Genomic DNA, 24,833 nt, shown 5'->3' with positions numbered 1-24,833 from the left:
GCTCAATACCAGAAAATGTACAGGGCTTAACAACCATTTACCGAAGCTCCTAAGAATCACGGAACAGATAATGTCTGCGGACAAATATCCAAGCATCTCTTCCCGCCAAACGGAGGCTATTGTTTATATATCATAAACTTGATATTTACACTAGACCTAAATCTAATTCAAATAAATTTTACATGAGAAATAAAAGCAATCAAGTCTAATAAGTTACACGTGTATCCTTTAATTTATTGGAAAAAAAATAGCACGGAAACAAAATATGAGCCTCTGTAAGAGAACCTGCCACATATAATTTTATCCCTTAGTAATTTGCTACATAATTCAAGCAGTTCATACAATAAACACTTTTGTGACACAAACCCTGCTCTGAGGGGACACATCAAGGGGGTATATACATTTTTCTTTTCAGTCGTAAGCCCGTAAAAATTTACATGTTTAAAATTTTTTTGAGCCATGTCCTATCACAAATTTTTTCTCCAGCCATAACTAGAACCTGTAATGAATGATACTAAACCTACAAAAGCCTAGAGGGTGTCTGCTTTTAATCGTGAAATCACCGCCTTCAAATCACTTTGGAATTCATAGTATAATTGATTTAAAAAAGCTAGTAGCTGAATGTCATGTTTTGTAAAGCACCATCTGTGTAGTTAAATCGAGTAGACAAGAACTCTTTTGGTAATTGACCGATTCTCAAATTTTCCGTAAATCTACGTCAGTTTTGCATCTGATTGAAGTATTTGGTACATGAATAGAGAATAAATCAATTTGGTAATAGCAGTGTAGTCGTGAAAACGTCTAAATATTTAGACGGTAATTCAATATATGCACAAGTTATCAGGTTAACTTATTTTAACTAAAAGGCTACTTAGTCTACAAGAATCATGTACAAGAGTTTGTAATTTTATACTTCAGATCACGATTCACTGGCAACCATTCTAATCTTGAACAAGTTGCTGGTTGTGAAACGAAACTGATCAAAAAGGAACTAGAGTCTTTGGCTCATAATGTTATTTTCCCCTTGACCATCTTCATGTCCAGCATACAAATGTTCCTTCCTCCATTTAATTCTTCTGTTCTGGAACCAAATCTTGACCTGAGTCTGGGAGAGATTTAACTCCCTGGCAAGACGCTCTCTCTCTGTACCGACAAGATACTGCTGACGATCAAAAGCTGATTCTAGCCGGTTTAACTGATCTGAAGTGAAAATGGTTCGTTTACGACGCTTCTTTATCTCCGGTTTGTCTCTTAGTCCAATAACCAGGTTACCTGACAAAAAGAGGACGTCAACAGCTCTATTGAAATATACTTAAAAATAATAGCTCTAATTTTGGTTAACTGTTGAATTTTTGTTTTTTTTTTTGATAATATTGCTAACGAACAGAAGCGAAGACAGAAAAGATTCAAGTACATAAGTGCTTACTCGGTTGCAGACTGAAGATGGAAGCCTTAATAATAATTATGCTCTCGGTTTTGTCTATGGTTTATCAATTTGACCTTAAATCTCTTGAATAATGACTTCAATTAAGCGAAAACGTTTGGATCCATCTATTTGCCATATACACAATTTGCAATTGGTCTGTAATTCTTTCAAATTACAGACCTTTTTTTGTCTTTGATAAAAAAAAAAAACTTGTAAATGTATATTAGCTTTTCACCGCAATTGACCTGAAAATTATCATCTTATGTGTGATAGATTGTCCAAAATGATGTTCCAAGCCTTCGCTAAGGTCCTTAGGTCCTTTACTGCTTTTGCACTTTCTCTTGAGCTGATTTTCCATTAAAACACCCAGTAACGTGACGGTGCACGTGGTTTAAAAAAAACGTTGTTGAGTTTTTATGGACCAGGCTCAAGGCACAACCAATTCGAAGATCGCCCGCCTAAGAAGCAACTGGAACTGAGTCAATCCAGAGAAAGCATAGGGTCTTGTACTTATGAACAGAAAAGCCCCCTAAAAACTGTGTTAATAGGTCTGGATTCGAGTTTGTTATTCTACTTTCTCTTCCTCAGTATTGTGCTTTTGTTTCTGTCTAAAACAACTTATTATGACTTCTTTTGTCTAAATATGAATACATTACAAAATAATTGCTATGATAGTTTTTGAAAAGTGTACGCCAAGAACAAAAAGGACCAACACAGAATTCAAACTGTTCGGGGAATCGCAAATTCATTGTTTATTTACCGCGCCACGCAACAGTACAATATCACTAAATCTGAGCTTGAAGTTTCAACATTGTACATCGTAAAGATGATAATGAAAACAACAATACTTACGTTAATAAAAGAGGTACATGTAAATTCAGAATAAAGAAACGAAGAATTCAAGAAAAAGAATGTTTTAAATAAAGTTACTTACCATGCTGTCTGCTGTGAGATGTTTGACTGAATGGAAAAATTATCTGTTGGCTGGAGAGATTACAGTGAGCCGAGGGAACATAAAATCGAGAGGGTCTCGAAATAATGCCGAATGCAGATGGAATGAAGGCCGAGGGATCTGCTTTGGAGTAAACGCCTGAGTCCCGTTCCATCTGTAGCTGTAGTGAACTGGCTTGTAATCGCAGGTGAGATTCGCTTGAGTTTTGGCACGAAAGAGGTACTTGGCACCCATGGCCACTGTCCCGCTCCTCTAGGCAGCTTGGGTGTGGACAAGAGCAAAACGAACGATACGAAGACTGATACATACTGAGTGGCTGCTTCTTGAACATGGACGAATACTTTCAACCTCAATGTCCGAGAAAATTAATACTTGCTTGATTATCGCCAGCCAATGCGTCTATGAAGATCTAAGCGGAAAGTAATTCAGTAGCTGTATTTATGACAAACTGTTGCCAGACAACTCAAAACCTCTTGCAAACACGTTAGCAACTAAATCCAGCAATGAAGGAAATGCGCCAAATAACATTATTATAGAGCATTTACTTGATGAAAGATGTATGATGAAAACCAAGAATGCATCCTTAAAAGTACATCTGCATTTATCTAGGCGCTTTCAAAGTACTTCAGTGTTTTGGAATGATGATCTGTGGCTTTGAGCAGGGCCAATTCGTAGTCCCGTTTGCCTGCAGTTCTCTCGCCAGGTTCGTTCTTATTTTAATAGTTGTCCATGCATTTGTAACTTATTTAATCTTTTTTTAATGATCCATAAACGTGTAACCTCCTCTGATAAGGACATCATTTCATCTGAACACCAAACCAAAATTTAATATGGAATGATACGAAATCTAACTCTTTCACGAGATTTTCCTATTCCTGTAGTTTTAGAAACCGTAACCTGTGTTTCCCAGTTCTGGGAAAGGGCTCCATATTGTCGAAACATTGATTTTAACTCAGGAAACTGTAATAATTAGGAAAAAAGGATCAACAAATAATTCAGCAATCACGAATTTGACGATTCTCGCAACGAGATCACGTTCAGGATTCACATGTTCGTGATGTCACCTGACATGAGTGGTACTTCTGGTCTTATGACGGCTTAATTACGTTCCCTTTTGTTCTCCTCTTTAAAAGAACGATCACTCCGTTCAGAAAATACATCTGGGGCGACAAAAGTAAAGTTCTCCTCCTATTTGAAAACGCACGGATCGTAAACGTTTGAACTGGTTTGTTTTCAGTGAAGAAATGAACATTTTTGTTGAAATTAGTATGACTGGTCCTGTTTGGAGGAGAGGCACATGTTGTTGATCTAAATTGTATTTGCACATTTCGTACGCACTACATGTGTCAACTTTTCTTTGAGTCCCAAATGAATAAACAAAAAAAGTTTCATTGATAACAGAAAATTGTACTTTTTTTATTTTTGATCCCGCTTATTCATGCAACTAACATACTTTATTAATTCTTTTAGTTTACCTAAAAATAATTTTTTTTTCACATTGTTATAAATTCCCTCTTTGGTGGCTAAATGTTCAAAACGAATTGGAGATTTCTTTTATTATTCCTAATATTGAACATAAAGAATGGGTAATTGGCAAACAAATTAAAAATGTAGTCTTATTCCAAAATCGAGAGATACACTTGTCTTAAAGCGCTGTAAATGTAGTACCATATCTACATACCTCTCATGAGTTAAATGGTTTTTGAAGTAAGTGAAAAGGATAGAAAGAAGAGAAACAAGAAGCGCTTCTCTGACCTAAGATAAACAGACAGGATGACGGTTGCCCTGGAGAAGCATTTCTTTTGCAAGAATGTCCCATTGTGTTCGACTTAATGCTGCTAAATGCTTCAATTACACTGTTCAAAATTTGTCTCTTTATTCTAATCATTACGGCTCAAACGTCCTCACAGTCAAGGCCGCGAATGTTTTGCATTGAATGGCATGGACTCAAAGGAGCCTCTATAAAAAACACGAACAAAGCTATCATACCATGCTCACGGCCAAGCATAACAAAAGCAAGCAATTATCAATTTACTTGTCACTGCGATCAGTGGTGGGGAGCTTGTAAGCATTAAAAACATATTGCAAAACACCTTTACCGACAAGAAAAGATCAGAGGTGTTTGGTGAGTCGAAAAAAACATTCTCGTCATCGAGTACCTTTCATTATGATCACTAAACTCGAATATTTCGTGAAATAAAAGAAAATTTTGGAACATCAGACGCACTAAAAATAGCGTACTTTCACATAACTTTAGATTAAATCATGAAGACATAAATTGCCTGAAATATGGAATCCACAAACAGTGTTCCAACTCAATAAAGCAAACTCCAATTATAGCGCGTTTATCACTCTAACATGTTAAACCAACTCAATACAGTGTAAATAGTTGAGAATAAATATTTCAAGGGAACATGCAGTCATCGTAATAATTCTCCGTTACTCGTTCACAAATTTCAAATTGTCTTAACACATACAAGATGAAAGTTCGAGTTCAGATAAACCCTCTCACACACAAAAAAAACTTGCAACACGTCTACACTGGCGTCATGATGGCAGAGGTTCATTCGTGCTTGTCTTCACTTTCAATTAATAGTCTATTCTGATATACAATGTAGGAAAAGTTCTCCCTTTTTATTCCACGTCAGTGTTCAGTTTACCTTCAGAAATCAAGGCAATACAAAAGAAACAAAACCACTAATCATGTTTCGTTGAAAACCTCCTGGTGCGAGATACCCCCTACTTTGCCATCAAATCTTTCATTAAATTTTGCTTTCATACGCGCAGGAAGAACAAGAAGCTTTTACGAGTTTTTGTCTCTTTTCTTTATTATTTTAAACTCGATATTAATAACAAGCAAGGGTAATTGATCTACAGTAGAAACTGCAGAGGTTTCTGACAAACTCGACAAAATGTGTGAAAAATTGAAGCGTCCCGCAACAGAAGGCTACAGTTCTACAGATACTACTGTCACAGTAGTTTGATCAAACTTTGTGTTTCATTTTCGACATTATCCATTCAGGCAACCTAATTGAACAAGAAGCCTTCACCTTTTTACTTGCTTAATATCGGACGTGAAAGTTTCTCCTCCTTTATCGGACGGCACACAAAGAAAGTTTCTACACTTGTCCGAATATGTAATGAATCCTAAAACATAACAAACAAACAAAGATCTGAATTCTCACTCCTCCAATCAGAGGGCATTTAATTAATGGGTATTAGCTATGTGAATTAAACATACAGTAAAATACACTTTTACCATAATTTATCATGAAGAATCTTATTTCAAATGGAGAACCACGGCTCCATCAAATTTGCAGTGCAATCAACAAGTGTTCCTCAGGAGTTACCATCCAGGCCTTCCTTTGCCAGTATTACGTTTTTGCAAAACCTTCCACGTCGCTAACACAGAAAGCTTTAAACAGCAAGCAGCCGTTCCCTGCTTTACTCGAGTCACTAGGCGCAACAGCTTCATACCCTTACAATCGACCGACCACCTGAACAGGTTTTCTAACAATCCATTGTCCTTCACCAAATGTCCGCCTTATTTTCATCTTCTTTGTTCATGAGGTAGCCATGGCAACTGTTACAAACTAGTACTGTCTCTTCATAAGCTGCCGGTGCTATTCATGAAGATCGAAAAATACAAATCAGCTGAGTTAACCAATAAGCTATTCTTATCATCATACAACATACGTAACTTTATTCCCTTCAAAGTTTGTTATTCCTGGAAACATTATAAACCTAATTTTCGCGTAATAAAATAAGTGATGGCAAACGAAAGTCAGGGCCCGCTTTATGCAACACATCAGGTTTGCACAAAACCAGGGGTCCTAGATATAATTTATTTTTTATTCTCTTAATGCCTCTTCTACATTTATTGTTTCAACCACTTAGGACCATCAGTTACACAGTTGAAATGCACGTACAAAAAACTTGACAATGAAAAGTCTTGTTCAACGACAACAACAAGTTTAAAGAACTGACAGGTGTGTGGAGAGGAGGGGGGGAGGGAGTGGAGAGGAGGGGGGGAGGGAGTGGAGGAGGAGGAGAAGTTCTGACTTCCATTGGTATTTCATGGCTGTTTTCTCCATGAGGAACGACAAAGGGTAATTTCGAGAAAGTTTTTTTTCGCTCACCAGTTGCTCCAAATACAGCTCTTTTTACACGCTTACAGCAACAGCGAGAGCAAAAGCTATCTCCGCAATGCCGGCAGTATTGCTACAAAAAGACACAACAGTAACTAGATGTCGCAATGATAAAACATGAAAGCACAAAAATTCACTGAATTTTGAAGTATAGATAACTAAGAGTTATAAACATATATCCACTAGCTTTCTTTCAAATATGCTGTAATCTGATTGGCTATTGCTACTCGCAATCGATTCCGTGATAGACAGCGAGTGCCTAACTTAATAGTATAAAAAATATGAGCTGATCTTCTTGTTTAGTTTTGAAATACTTACTTGATTTATTCCAAAATAATTACATTATATGCTCTCGATTTCTATACTTGATACCTGATACAGGCTACTATGATACAGTGTGAGCAAGCCGTTCAGCCAGGCGTGTCACACATTGTACAAAGTACATTTCAACAGCACACTGACTGACACAATGTAATAAATTTGCTACCAAAAAGCTTTCTTTACTTACCCTTTTCTTTAACAGAGAAGAAAATGTAACATCGCATGAAGCACAGTTTACTGAGAGAAGAATAATAAGCAACATGACCGGAAAATTACAGTAACTAATAAAAACGGGAAGTACTAGTATAAATAATTTAATTCTTTTTTTACACCAACTAATAAAGAGTAATGCGTTCGAGAAAACTGCCGATCTAACAAAGCGAAAGCGACACGAAAGAAGCAAAATAAACATTCCGTGATTGTTATTATTCAAGCCAGCAGCAATTAGAAGAAGTTAACGAATACACTGTCAAGTTCTTGATCTCATTAATAAATGACGTTTGGTTAAGTTTCACTGTTTGTTTACAAACATAATAATCAGAAGTAATCTTCACATCCATATTACCACTATTTACGCGCTTTTTTTTCCTGCGGTAGTCGCTGAAATGGGTCACCACAGACAATCCAGAGAAACGCTCTGAGAAAACAATTAATAGAATTAGAGAAAGAATGTAAAATTCTTCACTCCTCATTCTTAATTGATGGCAAAGGCGACGAATACATTTCTTTCAAGTTAAATCACTAACTTACTTGCACTTCTCCTTGTTAACGGGGTATCCTGTGAATTACCAAAAAATATCAATCATGAATCATATATTTTTACGTCTTACTTACAGCCATGAGCCAAAAGTTGTAAACTAAAATATACAAAACGGTTTCCTCACGTTTAATTTCACACCGAACACTTACAATTCGATTTAATTATACATCATGATAAGAACTAGGATGGGCAAGACTCCTGTGGGCACTGGCGATGACCAAGTTTTACATTTTACCATAAACATTGATCTAATTTTCGGGTAGTCCAGCGGAAAGTTCGGGTTATGTTACTGATTAGTTCCTGCTTAGTCATAGTTACAGTGATCTTCCGAAACAGCTTTGAGGGAAACGCTACAAGGATACGAATTGAAATGACTTCAACTATCACAGGTTCCCGCAGATACAATATTATGCAAGCTTCAGAAGCAGTATACAAAACTCAAGAGGCCCACAAGCACATGACGATTTTCAAACTAAAACAGTGATTGCCTGAGATTTTAAATGAATACAGCATTGAAAAATATTGTTCGTTTCGTTGTGTCTTGTACCTCTTGCTCGTAATTCTCATCCTCGGAGAGAGATATCTCCTGTTCTTGTGCATCATACTGAAAAGAAAGAGGAGAAAATCAAAATAACTTACAACAGAAGCATATCACCTTGCAATGTCTAAATTCCGTCAGGTTGTTTAGAACCACGTTGGGTTATTAGCCGAACAATCAGAAGCAACGCTGCATTTTTGCCCAAATATGGGATTCGAGGTTCAAGCAGTGTTTCCTTCATAAAAACTCACAGTCGATTACCTAAGAGGCCGTGAAACCCACAAGAACCAAATTTTAAGTCAAAATCTTTATTGACCGGGAAACGTTTGGTAAGTTACGGTAATTATTCTGAAGCGAGACTGAAAGAAAATTCCAAGAAATTTGGTATCCACTCGTTTCGTACCCAATGTCAATCAATTCGTACTCATTTTGAGTCAGTTCGTATGTAAACCCCTGGTCTAATCGTACCCGTCCCAATATACATTCTCTCAAAATACCTCGAGCGCTGCAAGCGCGAGCGTGTCAAGAGAGTTCGATTGTTGTTTATAAAATAATTCAAATAGTACGCGCGCTCTGATTGGCCATAAAACCATTTTACATGAGCGTTTAGACTTTCGAATCTGAGGTGTTTCGAAAGCATCTTTGTTCGAGGTGTTAGAATCATCTTCTTTGTCGTGGAAAAAGGCCTTCCGTTAAACACGGCGAAGGAATTTTTCAACGTCTTGCTTAACTGAAAATTCGTCGGGTTTTTGGAAATGGGAAAACATTTAAGCCCCTACTTAGAGCGGATTTCTCGGAGTAGGAAAGTGGAAAATTTTCTAGAATGGTAACTACGGTTTTGAGGTTTCCAGGTGATGAGTCACTAGCAATTTGAGGACCGATACGTTGTTCAAGGTCGAGATAATTTGGTTTTATCAACTGCGTTGATAATGTAAATTGGCCACCGTAAAGATTTTCAAAGCTATCGTTTCGAGTGTAAGCTCTTTGTCCGAGCGAACAAAGGCCTACGAATCGACCTAGCTGAGTACGAAACGACTGGTAACCACCCCAGCTCTCGTATACACCTTGATGCGTGTTTCTGGGTTAAAAAAGGTGCATCCTTTCCCTTACAAGGTTAAATCAAGTACAAAATCTTGGAAACAAGAATATGAAACAGTAATACAATAGAAAATCCACTCCTCACCCATTCATCATCGTAATCATTTTCTGTTACTTCTAGGTTAGTTTGAGTTTTTGAAGGGATTTCCAACCAAGGATTTACCAGACCAATCCAAAAGTTCTGTGATAAAATATTCTTCTTCACTCGCTGTAGTCTAAGCCAGAATTTCCCTTGAGCCTCCCTGAAAACTATCAAGTTATAAAACTATTGATGAGAGTTCACAGTGCATCCACCAACAAGTGAGACATTTATTGCATAGCCCTTTTATCACTGTTTCACCAACTACTCTAACAATGCAATAACTGGTTCTGTCACACGACATGGATAAAAGATGAAAAATAAAATTAAATAAAGATTAAAAGATAATGAAATAGAGGATCTCTCCCTCTATCAATCAAGAAAAGATTAACCAATCATGCAAACCACAATAAGTATAAAATTGTTCATTATTTCTTTTAAGTCCTGCGTTAGCAAAAACAGTGGAAGAGACACCTCATCCAAAGATTAAGGTGCGCAAGTGATTTGCAAACCTTTACATTTCATGAAAACAAAGAAATCTAAGCCAAAAGCATATCATGTCACACCTTTTCGAATTTTTCATACACTTCTTGGCTTCACTCTAAATGCCAAAAGTCATAACTGGCAAGGTCCACTCTAAGTTTATCTCAATCATCCATAAAATTAGGGTTTTTACGAATGTAAAGGAAAAAATCAGTGACAAAAATTGTGCAATGATGACTGTGTTCAGGCAAAAATGTGCAATCTGCACTTTATCCAACTTGTTTAACTTATCCAAAGAAGACTTTTATTAACCATGAATCAAAGTCATGCATAAGTGTGTGTTTTATAAAGACTACCTTCTTTAAAGCCTGAGTTGCCTAGAAATGTGAGTATGAGGCCAAAAGTCACCAGGTATCTTCCAGGGAGAAAAAATAAAATGCATGCTGACAACAAGAGAGAAAGAAAGCACCTAAAGGTAAAGATAAAAATGTTCTTTTAACAATGATGTTTATCACCAGAAAGGAAAGTCTGTCTCAGAATATTGTTGACTGCCTTTACGGCTTGATTTGAAGTAAGATACACAAAACAGGAGGGGAAATTCACCAGCACTGACTTAAGCAAGTTCAAAACTTGAGTCAGATTTTAAGGGTTGAAGGGCCTGTATTATTAGACACAAACACCACTAAGATAATAATTAACTGGACTATTCAGACAGACAGTATAGAGTGCATCCAAAATTCACAATACCTACAACTAAGGTTTCAATATAAATATCTTAGGAAAGTATGTGTTAAAAATGTGATCATAGTAAAATAATGCTTCAACATACAGACATTTCTTATTCCTATCCTATGCAGTATCATTTGACTTGAAGTTTTTTCACTGTACTCCTTGTATGGTTCAAGTTCTTTATCTTTGTTATGTACTTACATGTAAGATAATTATTTAATTAATCAATTAATTCTTTATCTCTGAAAAAGAAAGAAAGAAAGAAAGAGAGAAAGAAAGAAAGAGAGAAAGAATGAAAGAAAGAAAGATAGAAAGAGAGAAAGAAAGAAAGAAAGAAAGAAAGATAGATAGAAAGAAAGAAAGAAAGATAGATAGAAAGAAAGAAAGAAAGAAAGAAAGAAAGAAAGAAAGAAAGAAAGAAAGAAAGAAAGAAAGAAAGAAAGAAAGAAAGAAAGAAAGAAAGAAAGAAAACGACAACATACCTCTTTGAAACAGAGGGATCTTCCCATCTGGCAATGCTGTTTATAACAATTCAAAAGCAAAATAAGAATTTAAATAAATGAATAAATAAAAGATGAAACAAATATCAAAAGAGTCAGTGGAAAAGATGCAACAAACAGAGTATCTCTCATACTGGCAAACAAATATAGCAGTTGGATTTTTGTTAAAGGTCTTTTGGATGTCATTCCTACTAGGTTTACCTTTAAGCAGCAAACCATATTTTCAAGTCTCTGAGGGTACTGACAGGGAAGTCTTTATTTTGATTTACACCTGACACCTTTTCCCAAATCATCCTCTCTTATAAATCTTATACTGATCTCATAACTAAATGTACATGTACTTTCACAATTCTATGGCAAATTAAAAGTTGGGATAGTGTAATGCCTGACTGGAGGAGAACCAAGGTTCATGTACTAATTGAAGAACATACCGGTAATAGTCATTGTACAGTGGTGAGAAAACTTCCCACTCAGATAGTGCTGGTGTTAAACAATACAAATTCATAAAAGAGAGATGATTTCAGTCAGCTGAAAAGGTTCCCACTTATCATTTCCAGAGCAGCATTTTGGAAATAACACAGTTACTGGCAGGCTGTACTCTCCATTGGAAGTTTGACTGTTTCGGCACAATAAAAAATATGATGTATCTCAGTTGGATTTACAAGAATGTAGAGCTGTCACAATTGTTACCTGTAAAACTGTTGGAGGCATTCACACAAGGTTTCCTCTACCATCTGTATTTGCACAGAGCTGGAAAAACATTTTTAAAAAAAACTAGTGAGTCAACTCTATTTCATAATGTGATAAGAACTAGGCATTCTCCCAAGAAAAAAAAGTGTCTGTAAAAGACTTAAAACATGAGAAATTTTTGCACTAGTATATTTGATATTCTGGAAAATTGAGATTCCTACACTCAATGTTGAAAATATTATTCTAAAACTCAAAGAATATAAAACTAAATCAAATTGATCAAACTATATGTTTCCCACCAATCTTAACTAAAAAACTTTTCTATTCATTTATTTCTTTAATTATTTCCTTTAATTTACTTAACTTCTGTTATTTAGTTTCTTTTGTTTCTTCATCTACAAGTAATGCAATAATTAAGCGGATCATGGGCAGTTGATTGACCCGCTTCAACTAACAAATCTGCTAACAGTGGGTCAACTTATTCTTAAATTTTGCAATGAAATTAATTTCTGAAGATATGTCTTTATTAAATACACAAAGCAAATGTAATACACAATGTTAACTCAGCATACATACATCTTAATGTACTCTTTTAGATGATCATGTGCTTCCTTAATGGCTGCCAGTTTAACATCCTAAGAAAACAAATGAAATAAGTTATAATCTCTGATAAGAAATCAGAGGGCCAACAGGTCTTCAAATTACATTACATTTGATTGCCTTTTCCACATTAATTTTTGAGGGGACAGGGCACAGTTAGCCATATGTAAGCAAAGTGATTAATTGAAATTCCGAAACACATGACTGCAAACCAAGACCTATGAAACCAAGAGTTGTAGTCTGTCCTGTGAGTAATTTAAGTATGCTGAGAGATCAAAAGCTGTCAGTGCAAAATACTGTGTATATAAAAAATGGAGTTTGGAGTCTGCTTTTTTGGTCTTGATCAACCTCAATTAATGGTTATTAATAAAGTTAAATGTTATCAGGCTTAGAATTCATTCTTTATTGTTCTCAGTCTACATTTTGTGCTGACTGTAAAAATGTACCTGAAAGATATTATTATAGCATAAATTTAGGTATTTCCAACAGTATGACTCATGTTCCTTTAACATATAATACAGCATAGAATAAAGAAATGTTACAGAGCCAATTTCAAAGAATCATTATCAATACGACCACATTCACTGCCACTTGCAGATGTACATTTGAACTGTCTTCCTCAAGGAGATGATCCATCACTTAATAATCCACCTATCATGAACAGAGGAAATCCACCCAAAAGCAAAATGATGCAAGTAAAAGACAGAACCACAGGTCTTTCACTCCACTTTTACTCCATCAGAGCACAATCCACTGCTCTATTTCAGGATTCCAGCAGGGCCTTCATGGTTACTAAAGCAGCCACAGAGTATAGCATATATGATATTACCCCTTTACTTCACTGAACTGATCTTTACCTCTTCTGAGAAGTTACCAAAAGGTGCCAATGCTGAGATTAATGGGTTAATGTGACAGCAACTGAAATGTTCCCTTTTCTATATTGTACAAATAGAGGGGATTTGTATATCTAGCATTAAATTTGTTCATGTACTTACTAAATTCAAATCATCATCATCTTTCCTGCAAACTTTTTTTCTTTGCAAGAGATTACTGACTTTTGAAGTTTTTCTTCCCAGCCTTCTTATCCCAGATAAGCCAAATATAACTGACGCATACACCAGTGGTATATGGACGACATATGCTGCAAGCAAAATACTGTGTGATTATAAATGTAAGAATTGTCATGTAGTTGTTTACTCAGACAACTTAAATGAACAAGAGTGTAATTTCTCCTTTGAGACACTCAGTGGGTGCTGACTTTTTTTGAGACATTTATATGTACAGGGGTTTCAATAAAAGCCAGTCACCAGCAGTCTACCACCACCTGTAGGTCTTCTCACTGCCAGCTGTCAGTTGAGCCTGTGCACAGTCTCTCATGTTTGGCTTCACTTTGGGGCACAGCTGCCCAGCTATTGCACCATCATTAGTTGCTCATGGAAAAAGTTACTGAAACCTCTATATGTATAGCATAACATGGGTGTAATCTATGCATGAGTTACAAAATGTCCTTCTCCAAAGGATTGCAAGTTCAGAGTGTACATGCCCATCTAAAGAAAACAGTTAATTAGGGTCTTAAATGCCATCGCACATCCTGGATTAAATTTAACTTTTCTATTTTAGCATTTTTTTTGTCTTGTTCTCATCCTGCAAGATACCTTTACATCTATTAGAGTAACTCTACTGTATATTTCTGTCTTCAGTGTACTGTACGTACCTAAAAACCATCCCCATTTATCAACAGAAATTATATTTTCTAAATGGTCATATGATTGTCACAGCCCCTCTTATTAAGCTGACTATGATTCACATGAATTCTCATAAGTCACTGTCAAAGTGAAAAAAAGATTCCCAAGATAGTACCAACAGACTTAACATGTAAAGATCAGAAAAGACAAGAAATTTTACAGAAGCTAACTGATAGGAGAATACTTGTAAGGACTGAGGTGATCAAACAAGCTGGTGAATCGATTCTACATGAAGAGAGGATGTCAGCATCCATCAAACAAATTTGAAATATTGTGGCAAGTCGGCCAAAATTCGTTTTCACTTCTACTTTAATATTTTGTAGCCCGATATGTTCTAATAGTTGTGGTGTAGTTTTTTTTGTGAAAATATATTTTAGTTTTCGAGAAATGACTCTTTTTGTTCGACTGCTCAAATATGAACACTAAATATGAAAACTAAAATGTATTTTCACAAAAAAATTACACCACAATTATTAGAACATATTGGGCTACAAAATATGAAAGTAGGAGTGAAAGGAAATTTTGGGTGACTTGCCACCGTTTGTCTGATGCATGCTGACATAAGCTCTTAAGTGTAATTAATCATTCAGAGAACTTTCTTTGAACAATTATCTATACAGGTCTGCCCCATAAAAGGCAAAAATCTGATGAATAAAAGAGCTCTATAAATAATCTAACATTTCTCTCCCTCTATGAGAAAAGTGACTCAGCTTTTGTGCACTTAGCACAGCTGAATGAAAAAATAAAGATATCAAAATTTAATGCAATATAATTAGACACATACACTATAGAAATGTGAAATTTAATACTAAATGAAGTTAAATCACTGAGTACTATCACATGTCTATCTATCAGCAGGAGCTGACCACTGTTAATTCTCCACTCATGGAGTTAAAGGGTTGAGTCAACCCTTTAACTCCATGAGTGACCAAGACAGAATTTCTCCTTACAATATCAATGCAATATAAACCGGGTAAGTGATGAGAATAAAGAAAAATATCAATTTGGGGATAATTGGTTGATCTGCTACTAAATTCTCTGAACTAAAATTAGAAGAATTGAATGATTTACAGTAAGGAGAACTAAAAATTTGATCTGGGAGTTAAAGGGTTAAAATATCTAGACAGACTTAAATGGTTAATTCATTTACATTTTAACTAAGTTTACCTGGATAACTGATAGACAAGTAAATTGTAACCAACATGATGACAAAAGTAATTCGCCAAGACTGCCACCTAAAAAATATCAATAAAATTTTTATATGGTATAAATAATGATATTATTAATGATTTTATATGGTATTTTACTCTGTAATACCATATAATTATACCTGTTGAAATGTAAACATTGTATAACTAACTTACAGGACCCTTTTTGATACTAGTGTCATTATACTGGTGAGGTTATCTTGTGTAAAAATGTACATTACAAAATTGCACACTTCTGATTGGCTGACAACATGTGCATTCCCATGTAACACAAGTGCAAAGCTGTAACACAAGTGCAAAGTTGTAACAAGGGTGCAAAGTTGTAACATGAGTGCAAATTACAAATAGCATGCACACCCTCTAAAAATTTCATCTGTCTTGACTTTCTGTGATGTATTTTCATGTATATTATTAACAAGTAATAAGTTAAACATGATTTGGAATACCATTTGGTGTTAATAGGCAGTTGTAAATTTTTCAAAGACTACAAGTTGCACTTGCCCTACCTATACATTAAATATTATTATTATTTCTGTTATTAAGATTAGTTCAACCTCAATTAAACCATCATATTTTAAGAGGTCACCCTTTATCAGCCAGTTACCAATCAAATTCCCTGAAATGATTTCCCATCAAGAGATCATGAGTTCAGAGAAGATGCTATTTATAGAAGTTGGACAGTAATAGAGCTCTTGGAGAATTATACATGAAAGTGTAATAATAATGTCATTGATAAGCAATAATCTTTAAAAAATTAGTTTTAAACTAATTGAGGAGTTACCAATTCAGAGAATGGCATTGACTCCATTTTTAAAGGCATTAAACATTAGTGCCACTTTAACCATATGAAGCTACAATTAGCATGACCACATGCTGAAAAAACTCACATCTTTGGAATTCCTTTGGCCAGTAAGTCCTACAAGCAGTATGTTTCTTTTAAAATACAGAAGGGATTTAAAGGCTAAATCCACTCAGGAGATGAAGAATCATCTTGTCTATATGAAACCCTTCCAGTACAAGCTAACATAACTCAGCTGTGAAAACCCAGATCCTTAAGTGACTGATTCACAACATCAAAAGAGAAAAGTGAAAAGGAGGGTGAAGAGGATTGCACTCAGGCTGTTAAACTTTATATTGTCAATATCACCCACAACTCTTCTGGTGGTGTTTTAAGGTCAGCCCTCACCTAAACAATATCACTTATTGAGCAAGTAATCATTCTACATTCTTCTATTATAAGAGCTATGCAGGTGATATTTTTTGTGGGAGTTATAACAAGACATTGTCTGATTTGAGTTTATATGTAGTGTATTAAGTAATAACATAATTTTAATTGCAATTTAATCTTAATAAGCATGAGTAAATCCCATAGAGCCAAAGCAATTTGTAGTCTGAAAAATTTACAAGTGCCTACTAACACCAAATTGCACTCAAAATTACATTGTTACTTATTAATAATTAGCATGAAAAAACCATTACAGAACGTCAAGGCAGACAAAATTTTGACAACTTAGGCATGCTATTTGTAATTTGCACTTATATGTTACAACTTTGCTCTGACATGTTACATAAAAAATGCTTTCCTTTTGAGCCAATCAGAATCAAGTGCTTTTTTCCAGTGTATTATTAGTATCTAGGTAACAACATGAGTTGCTCACATAAATTGGCTACCCTAAAGAGTTTCAAAGCTGACATTTCTAGTGTTAGCCCCTTTTCAGAGGAAATGGAGGAATTGTGGGTTGTGTGTGTGTGTTGATATGCAGAAAATGGAGCTACACCATTGGTGGGAACATGGTGACAAGAAAAAAATGATAAATCAGTTAAATGGAAAGCACTCTTTAGTGCTGATATGAAAGATAAATTCTGTTCTAGAGTTTTGCAGCTTTCGTAGCTACCTAAATATATGGAAAGGCCACAAACTGCCATACGCTGCTTGGAACAATTACTAGGGAGATTAAAGTGTCTAGCGACTGGTTTGGATGTGTTTTGAGCGTTCAAGCCCTTAATGTCAGAACAAACACTAATGCTCGAAGGTCTCCTTTTTAACCCTTTATGGTGGCAAATTTATGTTATCAACTCAGTTGATAAAACTAAATTACCCTGTTATACTCTCCCACTGATGGGAGAGTATACAACACAACTTTATTTGCACCTGTTTTCAGCCATCCAGACACATAATTTTTTCATGTACATTATTACATGAAAATGCACTTGTTTACAACCAATCAGACTTGCATTATTTTTTCATGTATATTGTTACTAACAGTAGAAATACAGAGAGCTTTAGAAAATGATAGTTTTGAGAATCACAGTAACAAACATAATTTTTGGGCACAGCGATAGATGGAAAAGTGAATCTTGGGGAATATTCTCAGTTAAGTTTGGGAACATGGAAAACAGGCATTGATATCGTTTCTGTGGTCATGACAGTTACCCACTGTAACATATTAGCACATGATAATTATCACCTATTGTAAGTTATATTGTGTACATGCATATTCAAGTAAGTCAGCACATTATGCAAAAGCACACAGAACACACACACATGGTGTGCAAGAGTCGAAAGCAAGAAAGTCTTCAATGTTATATACATTGCATGGTAGCAGCAGTTTACAAGGATAATTTCTAAAGTTAAATCAAGAACTAGAGAGGCCAACAAAAGCGAATCATGACAGCAGCATTACCTCTTGCATAATGCCACAGATTAACTGGGACACTCCTGATCCAAAAAATGCATTCTCAAGGTTCAAACAAAAATGTCAGCTTATATTTTCAAGCATTCTCAAAGACACCGACGACAAAGAAAAAGTAAGCTATATTCTACTCTGGTTGGGAGAAGAAGACCTGGATATATACAACAGCTGGACATTCACAAAGAAGGAGGACAGACAAAAGCCTGCCATTATCTTCGAATAGTTCAAGAATCAACTGGAATCAAAGACAGGTCATCAAATTCACAGATATATAATACAAAGAATATGACAAGATGTGAAGTTTATATGAAATAATTCATTTTTGTACTGCGGTTGTAGATGAAAGTGAAATGTGATCATCGCAGTAAATTTTCCAATTTAAGCAATTGGAAAGAAGAAGCTTCATTTCACTGCACGGGAAGATATGAACTCAATAAATTGACCTCGCTCCCAATGTGTGGCTTCATAGCTCAGTTGGTAGAGCATCGCACCGGTATTCACGGAGGTCACGGGTTCGAATCCTGTTGAAGCCCTGATTTTTTTCAGGCTTCTTCTTTCCAATTGCTTAAATTGGAAAATTTACTGCGATGATCACATTTCACTTTCAATATGACAAGAACAAGGTGAGCCACTGGACGATTTTATTTCAAAACTAAAAATTCTAGTGGCAAAATGTCAATTTCGTGATAATGCTGCAGTCAAAGATAGAGTTTTGGATCACCTTATTTGGGGGTCTAGAAATCCTGATATTCAAAAATCTCTTATAAGCCAAGATAAATCACTGACCTGTGCAGCCGCTATTGAGATTGCAAGGAGCTACAAGGCGACAAGTAAACACATGAAAAAACTAGCAGGAAGTAGTAAAAGCTATCAAGAGGACAGGAGTATTGATGCCATTCATACAGAAAAAGAAAGGGAATTCTGTGACAACTGCAGAAAACAACACCCAAGGAACAAATGTCCAGCTTACAGTACGTCATGTTTAAAAATGTGGCAAAGCTAATCATTGGCAATCTGTCTGCTGGACTAGCAAATGGAAACAATTCAACCAAAGAACAAAGCCAGTCTTCAAGAAAGTGATTCACACAATCAAGGACAGGGCGACGATGATGACAATGAAATCCTGATAATCAGTACCATCAAGGTCAATGCCATGGAAGACACACAACACTCGATACACAATACATGTGATGAAGCCTTTGCAACACTTGAGATAACTCAGCAAGACAAGAAGCAGAAAATTAATCCCCAGAGAAAGGTAGACACAGGTACACACAGCAATGTTTTGCCTATCAGACTACTTTGCATAGTCCCCTTAGAGAAGTTTAACAACAAAGGAAATCCCAAACCAGAAACACTGGAAAAGAATGAAGCTGTCCTTTCAGCATATGGCAGCTCTACAATCAAGCAGCTTGGCACCATAAATATTCCTTGCAAGTACAAAGAGAAGAGGATCAACTGCATTTTCTATGTCACAGACCCTTCAGGGCTAGCAATTCTCAGTCTAAAAGCATGCACTGCACTGAAGACTAGTCTCCCTACACTGTACACTCAGAGCAAATCAACTAGACCAGGCCTATCCAACTAACAGCTTCAATGTTTCAGCTCAAAATTGAGATACTAGCAAGAAAAGCCCAAATTATATCGGAAGCCATGCACCACTGAAAGAACGGCCACCAATCAGAAATAAACAAGAACTGATAGAGATATACCCAAAATGTTTCAATGGCATTGTTGGATGCTTTGACGACTATATGTATCACATCACATTAGATCCCTAAGTATCATCAGTGGTCCACGCACCCCACAAGGTGCCCATAGAGTTGAAAGACAAACTACAAGTCAAACTAAGTGAGATGGAAAGCCAAAATATCATTGCAAAAGTAACATAACCCACAGATTGGGTAAACTCCTTGGTTATTAGAGAAAAAGGAAATGGGTGACTTCGTTTATGCCTTGATCCTAAGGACCTGAATAAGGTGATCAAAAGAGAGCATCATCCTATACCCAGTTTAGAGGAAATAACACCCAAATTAGCAGGAGCAAAGCTCTTAAGCTAGCCTGATGCTCACAATGGCTATTGGAATGTCAAATTAGAAGAAGAATCTTCATACCTAACAACTTTTAATACACCATTTGGTTGATACCGTTTCCTTAGGATGCTGTTTGGCTTACAAATGAGCCAAGATATCGTTTAATTCAAGATCAATGAGACATATCGGGATTGCCAGGGAGCCATTGGCATTGCAGATGACATTACAATTTTCGGAAAAAATGACAAAGAGCATGATATACACCAACATGACATAGAACATACCAGAAAAGCTGGCATCAGGCTCAATGACAAGAAGTGCATTATCACAACAAAGGAGTGCAATTTCTTTGGTATGCTTTACACACCAGACGGTGTCAAGCCCAGCTCAGACAAGGTCAGAGCCATAGAACAGAACAGATAGAACAGATCCACAAAAAGAATCTGATGCAAGCACCTCCACATCTTCAAAGAATGATGTTACATCTACAACCCTATGACTGCATTGTTAAATATCTTCTAGGAAGAGAAATGGTCACAGCTGACACCCTGTTACACCTTTCACCATTAGATGAATTTGAAGTTCCAGATATGAATGTGAAAATTCACCACCTAATTAGAATCACCCCAGCTAAAATGGAAGAGTTCAAAGAAGAAACTGCAAAAGATGAAACCTTACAGCTTCTATCCCATCAGGATATACAAGGTTGGCCCAATAGAATGAGGAAAATTGACCCGCACTAAAACCGTACTGGCCCCCTATGAGATGACATTTCAGTAGAAGATGGGCTGATACTTCTTGGAAGCCGTGTTTTAGAACCTGAGTCCTTGAGAGCAAATCCACAGAGGGCACTTTGGTATAGAAAAATGCAAGCTACGAGCCAAATCCTGTGTTCACTGGTCAGGCATATACAAAGAAATAGAAAATCTCATGAACTCATGTAGCACTTGCCAGAAATATCACAATTCCCAACAAAAGGAGCCCATGATGCCATCAGAGATCCCTTCAAGACAATGGAAAACAGTGAGCGCAGATCTATTCTATGAACAACAGTTGTGGTTCCTCATAGTTGTCGACTGCTACTCAAGTTCCCATTAGAGCTAATGAGAGAAAAATGCTATTCGCAGAAAATGGAATCCCAAAATCTCTTCAATGTGACAACAGTACTCAATTTACATGCGGCGTGTTCCAACAACTGGCAAGCCAATATGGTTTTGAAATTGTGATATCATCCCCCCACTACCCGTGTGGCCATGGGTTCATTGAACACCAAGTCCAGATGGTTAAGAAAATGATCCTGAAATGCAGAGAGAATAAAGAAGACATAGATTTAGCTCTGTTGGCTCTACAAACAACACCCCTCAGCTCCAATATACCATCACCATCTGAATTGCTGAATGTTTAAATCCACACTTCCTGGTAAGATTCAGCCATCAAAGAACCAAGAAGAAGTTAGAAATCAGCTCAAAGTGAGACAAGATAACCAGTGCTACTATTACAACAAGCACACTAAGGAACTCCCTGAACTACACAGGAACCAAGCCATGTATGCACAAGATCCCATGAGAAAGACATGGAATCCTGCTAGAGTTGTAGATCAGGGAGATACGCCCCGCTCATATATTATAGAAACTGAAACTAGTGCTCAGCTACAAAGAAATAGGATCCATCTTAGACCAAACAATGCTTCCAAAAACCTAGTAAACAATTTGTTGAGTTGCATTTCTCAAGGAAGTATAACCTCAAACTCCTCAAGTGCCAATCCACAATGTTCCACCTTAACAGAAACTGGATCCAAGAAGGGTCCAAGAAAATCTCACTCGGGACGTGAAATTCGAGCACCGGAAAGACTTAACCTCTGATTCTCGCACTAGTAGTATGATTTTTATATTATATAGTCATAGAAGTATGATTAGTATCTTTTAAATGTATACAAGATACTTATATCTTAGACATTGGCTCGAACATATGTTTTTTTGTTGTTTTCGTTTGTTTCCGGTTCAATTAACATAATTTAAGAGAAGGGGATGTAACATAGCAAGTGATAATAAGCACCATTGTAAGTTCCATCGGGTGTACGCATATTTAAGTAAGCCGGTACATCATGCAAAAGCACACAGAGCACACGTATGCGGTGTGCAAGAGTCGAATGCAATAAAGTCTTCGATGTTATATACACCGCACTCACCTGATCACAAATAGTAAACTTTCATACCATTTTATCAATGGTATCACCAGCTGACACAGTTTTCTGTGGTTAAGGACAAAAGTACCTATATCGAAATGCTCTACGCTTCTCTCTTCCTCCATGGGTTCTTCCATGCAGGCCTCCATGAAGAATTCTATATTTTCATGGCACTCTTAGTGGCCCGTAGACATTTACTGTGTGGTTTGCTATGTAGGCTGTCGTTTGGTGTTTATCTAAACACCTACTCGCATTATGAACAGCGGTAACCTGTAACCTTCGTTTACCCCTTTGTGTACCCCTATCCCTCGATCATCACTGTGAGATGGCGTGATGGTCTACGGCGGAGTGTCGCCGAAAGTCTTGTCGCCCGGAACCCAAGTCACATCGCCCGAAATTTTAGAAACCGCTGAGGGCACCGATCCATCGAAACACCCTCCAGGTGTATTTACTTCCGTCAATCCTTCAGTATTGAAATGTCACTATAAATGCGACCTGATTCAAATATTCTCAACTAACACAAACGATGTTTATTTAATTCAACGTACGATCTGAAATAGCCTTTCAAAAGCGTTTAACTAGTCATTACAAGAGCTCTCAGCCGCAAGAATTTGGTCCGATGGGTTTCAGGCCGCGACCGAATAAGTAACACATCGCTATTCTACTCGTCCTCTTATGGAGGCCAAACGGTATGTTGTTCGGTCCATACCAGCCTCTCAGGTACGATTCTGCCAAAGACCACAATCGTCCAATTGGAGGACTTGTTGGCGCGATCTAACTTCATTGTCACACTCGACACAAGGATGATTGCTCATTTTGATTAGTTCATTGATTTTATATTTTAGCTAGCTTTTTTAGAATGATATGGGCGCTTTAAATTTATCTTCTCTATATGTTCTTTAATCTGATCAAGACATACATGCGACCGCTAGACGGAACGGAGCACGACTACATAATTCATGCCTATTCTGACCCTAAGGAAAATGATGATATCAGACCACTATCGTTAAAAAAGTCACGAGCATAAACAGTAGACTGTTATCTTTAAAATATCACACTTACCTTGCACAGGGCGCTAAGTAATTTGTTATTGAGAAAGATGTTTTTCGTCTTGTCACGAGCGTGGGACAAAGAAAAGATTCTGAGTCCCCTTGAGGAATCGAACCTCAGACCTTCGGATTCCGCGCTATTGTTATTGTTAAAAAGTTCAGATAAAGATAAAACATGACCTTTTTTGTATGTTACTCGCTTGACTATTGACAAACTTGTCGAACGCGACAATCGACATCTCTTTACCGGTTTTTTTTTATTTGTTATTGTTAGGAAGGTCACAAATAGACTCAACGGAACTTTAATTAAATGTTACTCGCTTGAGAACAAACCGATTCACAGCGGGTACGAATAGACAGGCTACGAACCGTCCGTGGGTACGAAACGAATGATTACCAAGCAGACAGTGCAACGCTGCATTTTTTTTGTTATAGAAAGAACAATGCTCACTGTGTTTTTGGAAACGAACACTGCTTTAGAGTCGTTACTCAAACTTATTTCAATTCTGACTATATGATCGTTTTTAAAAGTCTTCATGGTGTTGTTGGAAAGCAACACCGCTTTAGTTTGATTTAGTGGTAAAGTTTCTCAAGTTTACGAAACGTCCGTGGGTACAAAAGGGGTGAATACCAAACAAACAACCTTTGATTTCGTGGTTAGAAACGAACAACGCTTTTGGAGTCGTCACCCGAACATACTTCGATCATCATCCCCATGGTGTTTTTGAAAACAAATAACGTCTTAGTGATAAAAATTTCTCAGCCTAACAACCTATTTACAGCTATAAGTCTGACCTTTGAGGTATTTGTTTCTACAGGTGACTTGACCTTTTATTTCCGGCGACTTGACTAAACGTTTGGGTGACATGACTTTGGGCGATTTGACCGGTTACCGACGTGACGAGCGTAAAAGCCTCTCACCGTGAACAGTGTCGGTTATATTAGGGGAGACATAATTTCATGGGTGCTTGATGGGGCAAGTAGCTGGGTTTCGGTCTTGCATAATCGTAGCCCGTGCCAGGCTGAAATGGAAGGCGAACGAAAGAAAAAAGAGAAGGCTGGGAATGAAAAGGGGCGCAAATTTTTTTTTCCAGGAACGCAAAAACGCCTGTACTCAGTTTTACGTTCCTTGTCCCCAAACCAGAAGGGAAAATCTTCAAGGCCAAGAACAAAAATTACCGAAATACATTTGTCTTTAAACAGAAATCATATTCAAAATTTTCTTTTTGAGGAAGATTAAGCGAACTCACTTGCCAAGTTGTTACCGGTCAGTTCAATAAGCCAATCACATTCAAAGTTGTGGCTTAAATCAACCAATCGCATTCGAAGTTGTAGTTTAAAGCAAATTTTCCATTTCTTTCATAACTTGGCTGTTCTTCTAAACTCGTGATAAACAAATCGGACTCCCACTGCGTGGTCGTCCGATTTGGATATCACTCGGCGTATGATTTCAGACCGAATTGGACTCCACTTAGTCCTGTTTCTATCACTGACTGGAATCCCTTGGAATTCTAATTAAGTCGTCAAGGTCGAATGGCGTACGGTCAAAATTGGACAGAACAGTCCAAACTCAGTAAGAACCCCGGACACACTGCC

At 36.8% G+C, this 24,833-nt stretch overlaps 2 protein-coding genes across 3 annotated transcripts; both read right to left on the bottom strand.

Annotated features, from left to right (window-relative positions):
• Nucleotides 1-209: 209 nt before the first annotated feature.
• LOC113680106 (homeotic protein empty spiracles) lies at nucleotides 210-3,495 on the bottom strand. Its single transcript, XM_027197104.2, has 2 exons — nucleotides 2,361-3,495; nucleotides 210-1,272 (listed from the first exon to the last, which is right to left on the bottom strand). The coding sequence occupies exons 1-2, from the start codon at nucleotides 2,707-2,709 to the stop codon at nucleotides 992-994; spliced, it is 630 nt and encodes a 209-aa protein (XP_027052905.1). The 5' UTR covers nucleotides 2,710-3,495; the 3' UTR covers nucleotides 210-991.
• Nucleotides 3,496-5,179: 1,684 nt separating this feature from the next.
• Nucleotides 5,180-22,473, bottom strand: LOC113680107 (protrudin). Of its 2 annotated transcripts, XR_016183893.1 has the most exons (15): nucleotides 22,192-22,463; nucleotides 15,237-15,304; nucleotides 13,320-13,465; nucleotides 12,301-12,359; nucleotides 11,725-11,784; nucleotides 11,017-11,052; nucleotides 10,162-10,274; nucleotides 9,329-9,492; nucleotides 8,155-8,211; nucleotides 7,598-7,625; nucleotides 7,413-7,484; nucleotides 7,035-7,084; nucleotides 6,518-6,599; nucleotides 5,638-6,001; nucleotides 5,180-5,525 (listed from the first exon to the last, which is right to left on the bottom strand). XR_016183893.1 is itself a non-coding variant. In XM_027197105.2 (14 exons), the coding sequence occupies exons 1-14, from the start codon at nucleotides 22,335-22,337 to the stop codon at nucleotides 5,907-5,909; spliced, it is 1,176 nt and encodes a 391-aa protein (XP_027052906.2). In that variant the 5' UTR covers nucleotides 22,338-22,473; the 3' UTR covers nucleotides 5,180-5,906. The 2 variants fall into 2 exon arrangements, 1 of the variants encoding a protein (XP_027052906.2); XM_027197105.2 differs by having other exon boundaries at nucleotides 5,180-6,001; nucleotides 22,192-22,473.
• Between the last annotated feature and the right edge of the window lie 2,360 nt (nucleotides 22,474-24,833).

Source organism: Pocillopora damicornis, chromosome 2 (genome assembly GCF_964200805.1).
Source record: "Pocillopora damicornis chromosome 2, jaPocDami1.2, whole genome shotgun sequence".
In the NCBI taxonomy this organism is placed as follows: domain Eukaryota; kingdom Metazoa; phylum Cnidaria; class Anthozoa; order Scleractinia; family Pocilloporidae; genus Pocillopora; species Pocillopora damicornis.
Note: the sequence above shows the minus strand (reverse complement) of the source record. Positions and strands in the feature narration are given on the sequence as shown.

What these genes read in the sequence shown, in the direction of transcription:
- LOC113680106 (XM_027197104.2), bottom strand. Translation starts at nt 2,709, where the DNA reads ATGTTCAAGAAGCAGCCACTCAGTATGTATCAGTCTTCGTATCGTTCG. An exon ending in ATCTCACAGCAGACAGCATG is followed by an intron (nt 1,273 to 2,360) that starts GTAAGTAACTTT and finishes TCTTTTTGTCAG; the next exon opens with GTAACCTGGTTATTGGACTA.
- LOC113680107 (XM_027197105.2), bottom strand. Translation starts at nt 22,337, where the DNA reads ATGGAGGCCTGCATGGAAGAACCCATGGAGGAAGAGAGAAGCGTAGAG. An exon ending in GTTAACAAGGAGAAGTGCAA is followed by an intron (nt 7,485 to 7,597) that starts GTAAGTTAGTGA and finishes TTGTTTTCTCAG; the next exon opens with AGCGTTTCTCTGGATTGTCT. An exon ending in AGCTGTATTTGGAGCAACTG is followed by an intron (nt 6,002 to 6,517) that starts GTGAGCGAAAAA and finishes CTTCATGAATAG; the next exon opens with CACCGGCAGCTTATGAAGAG.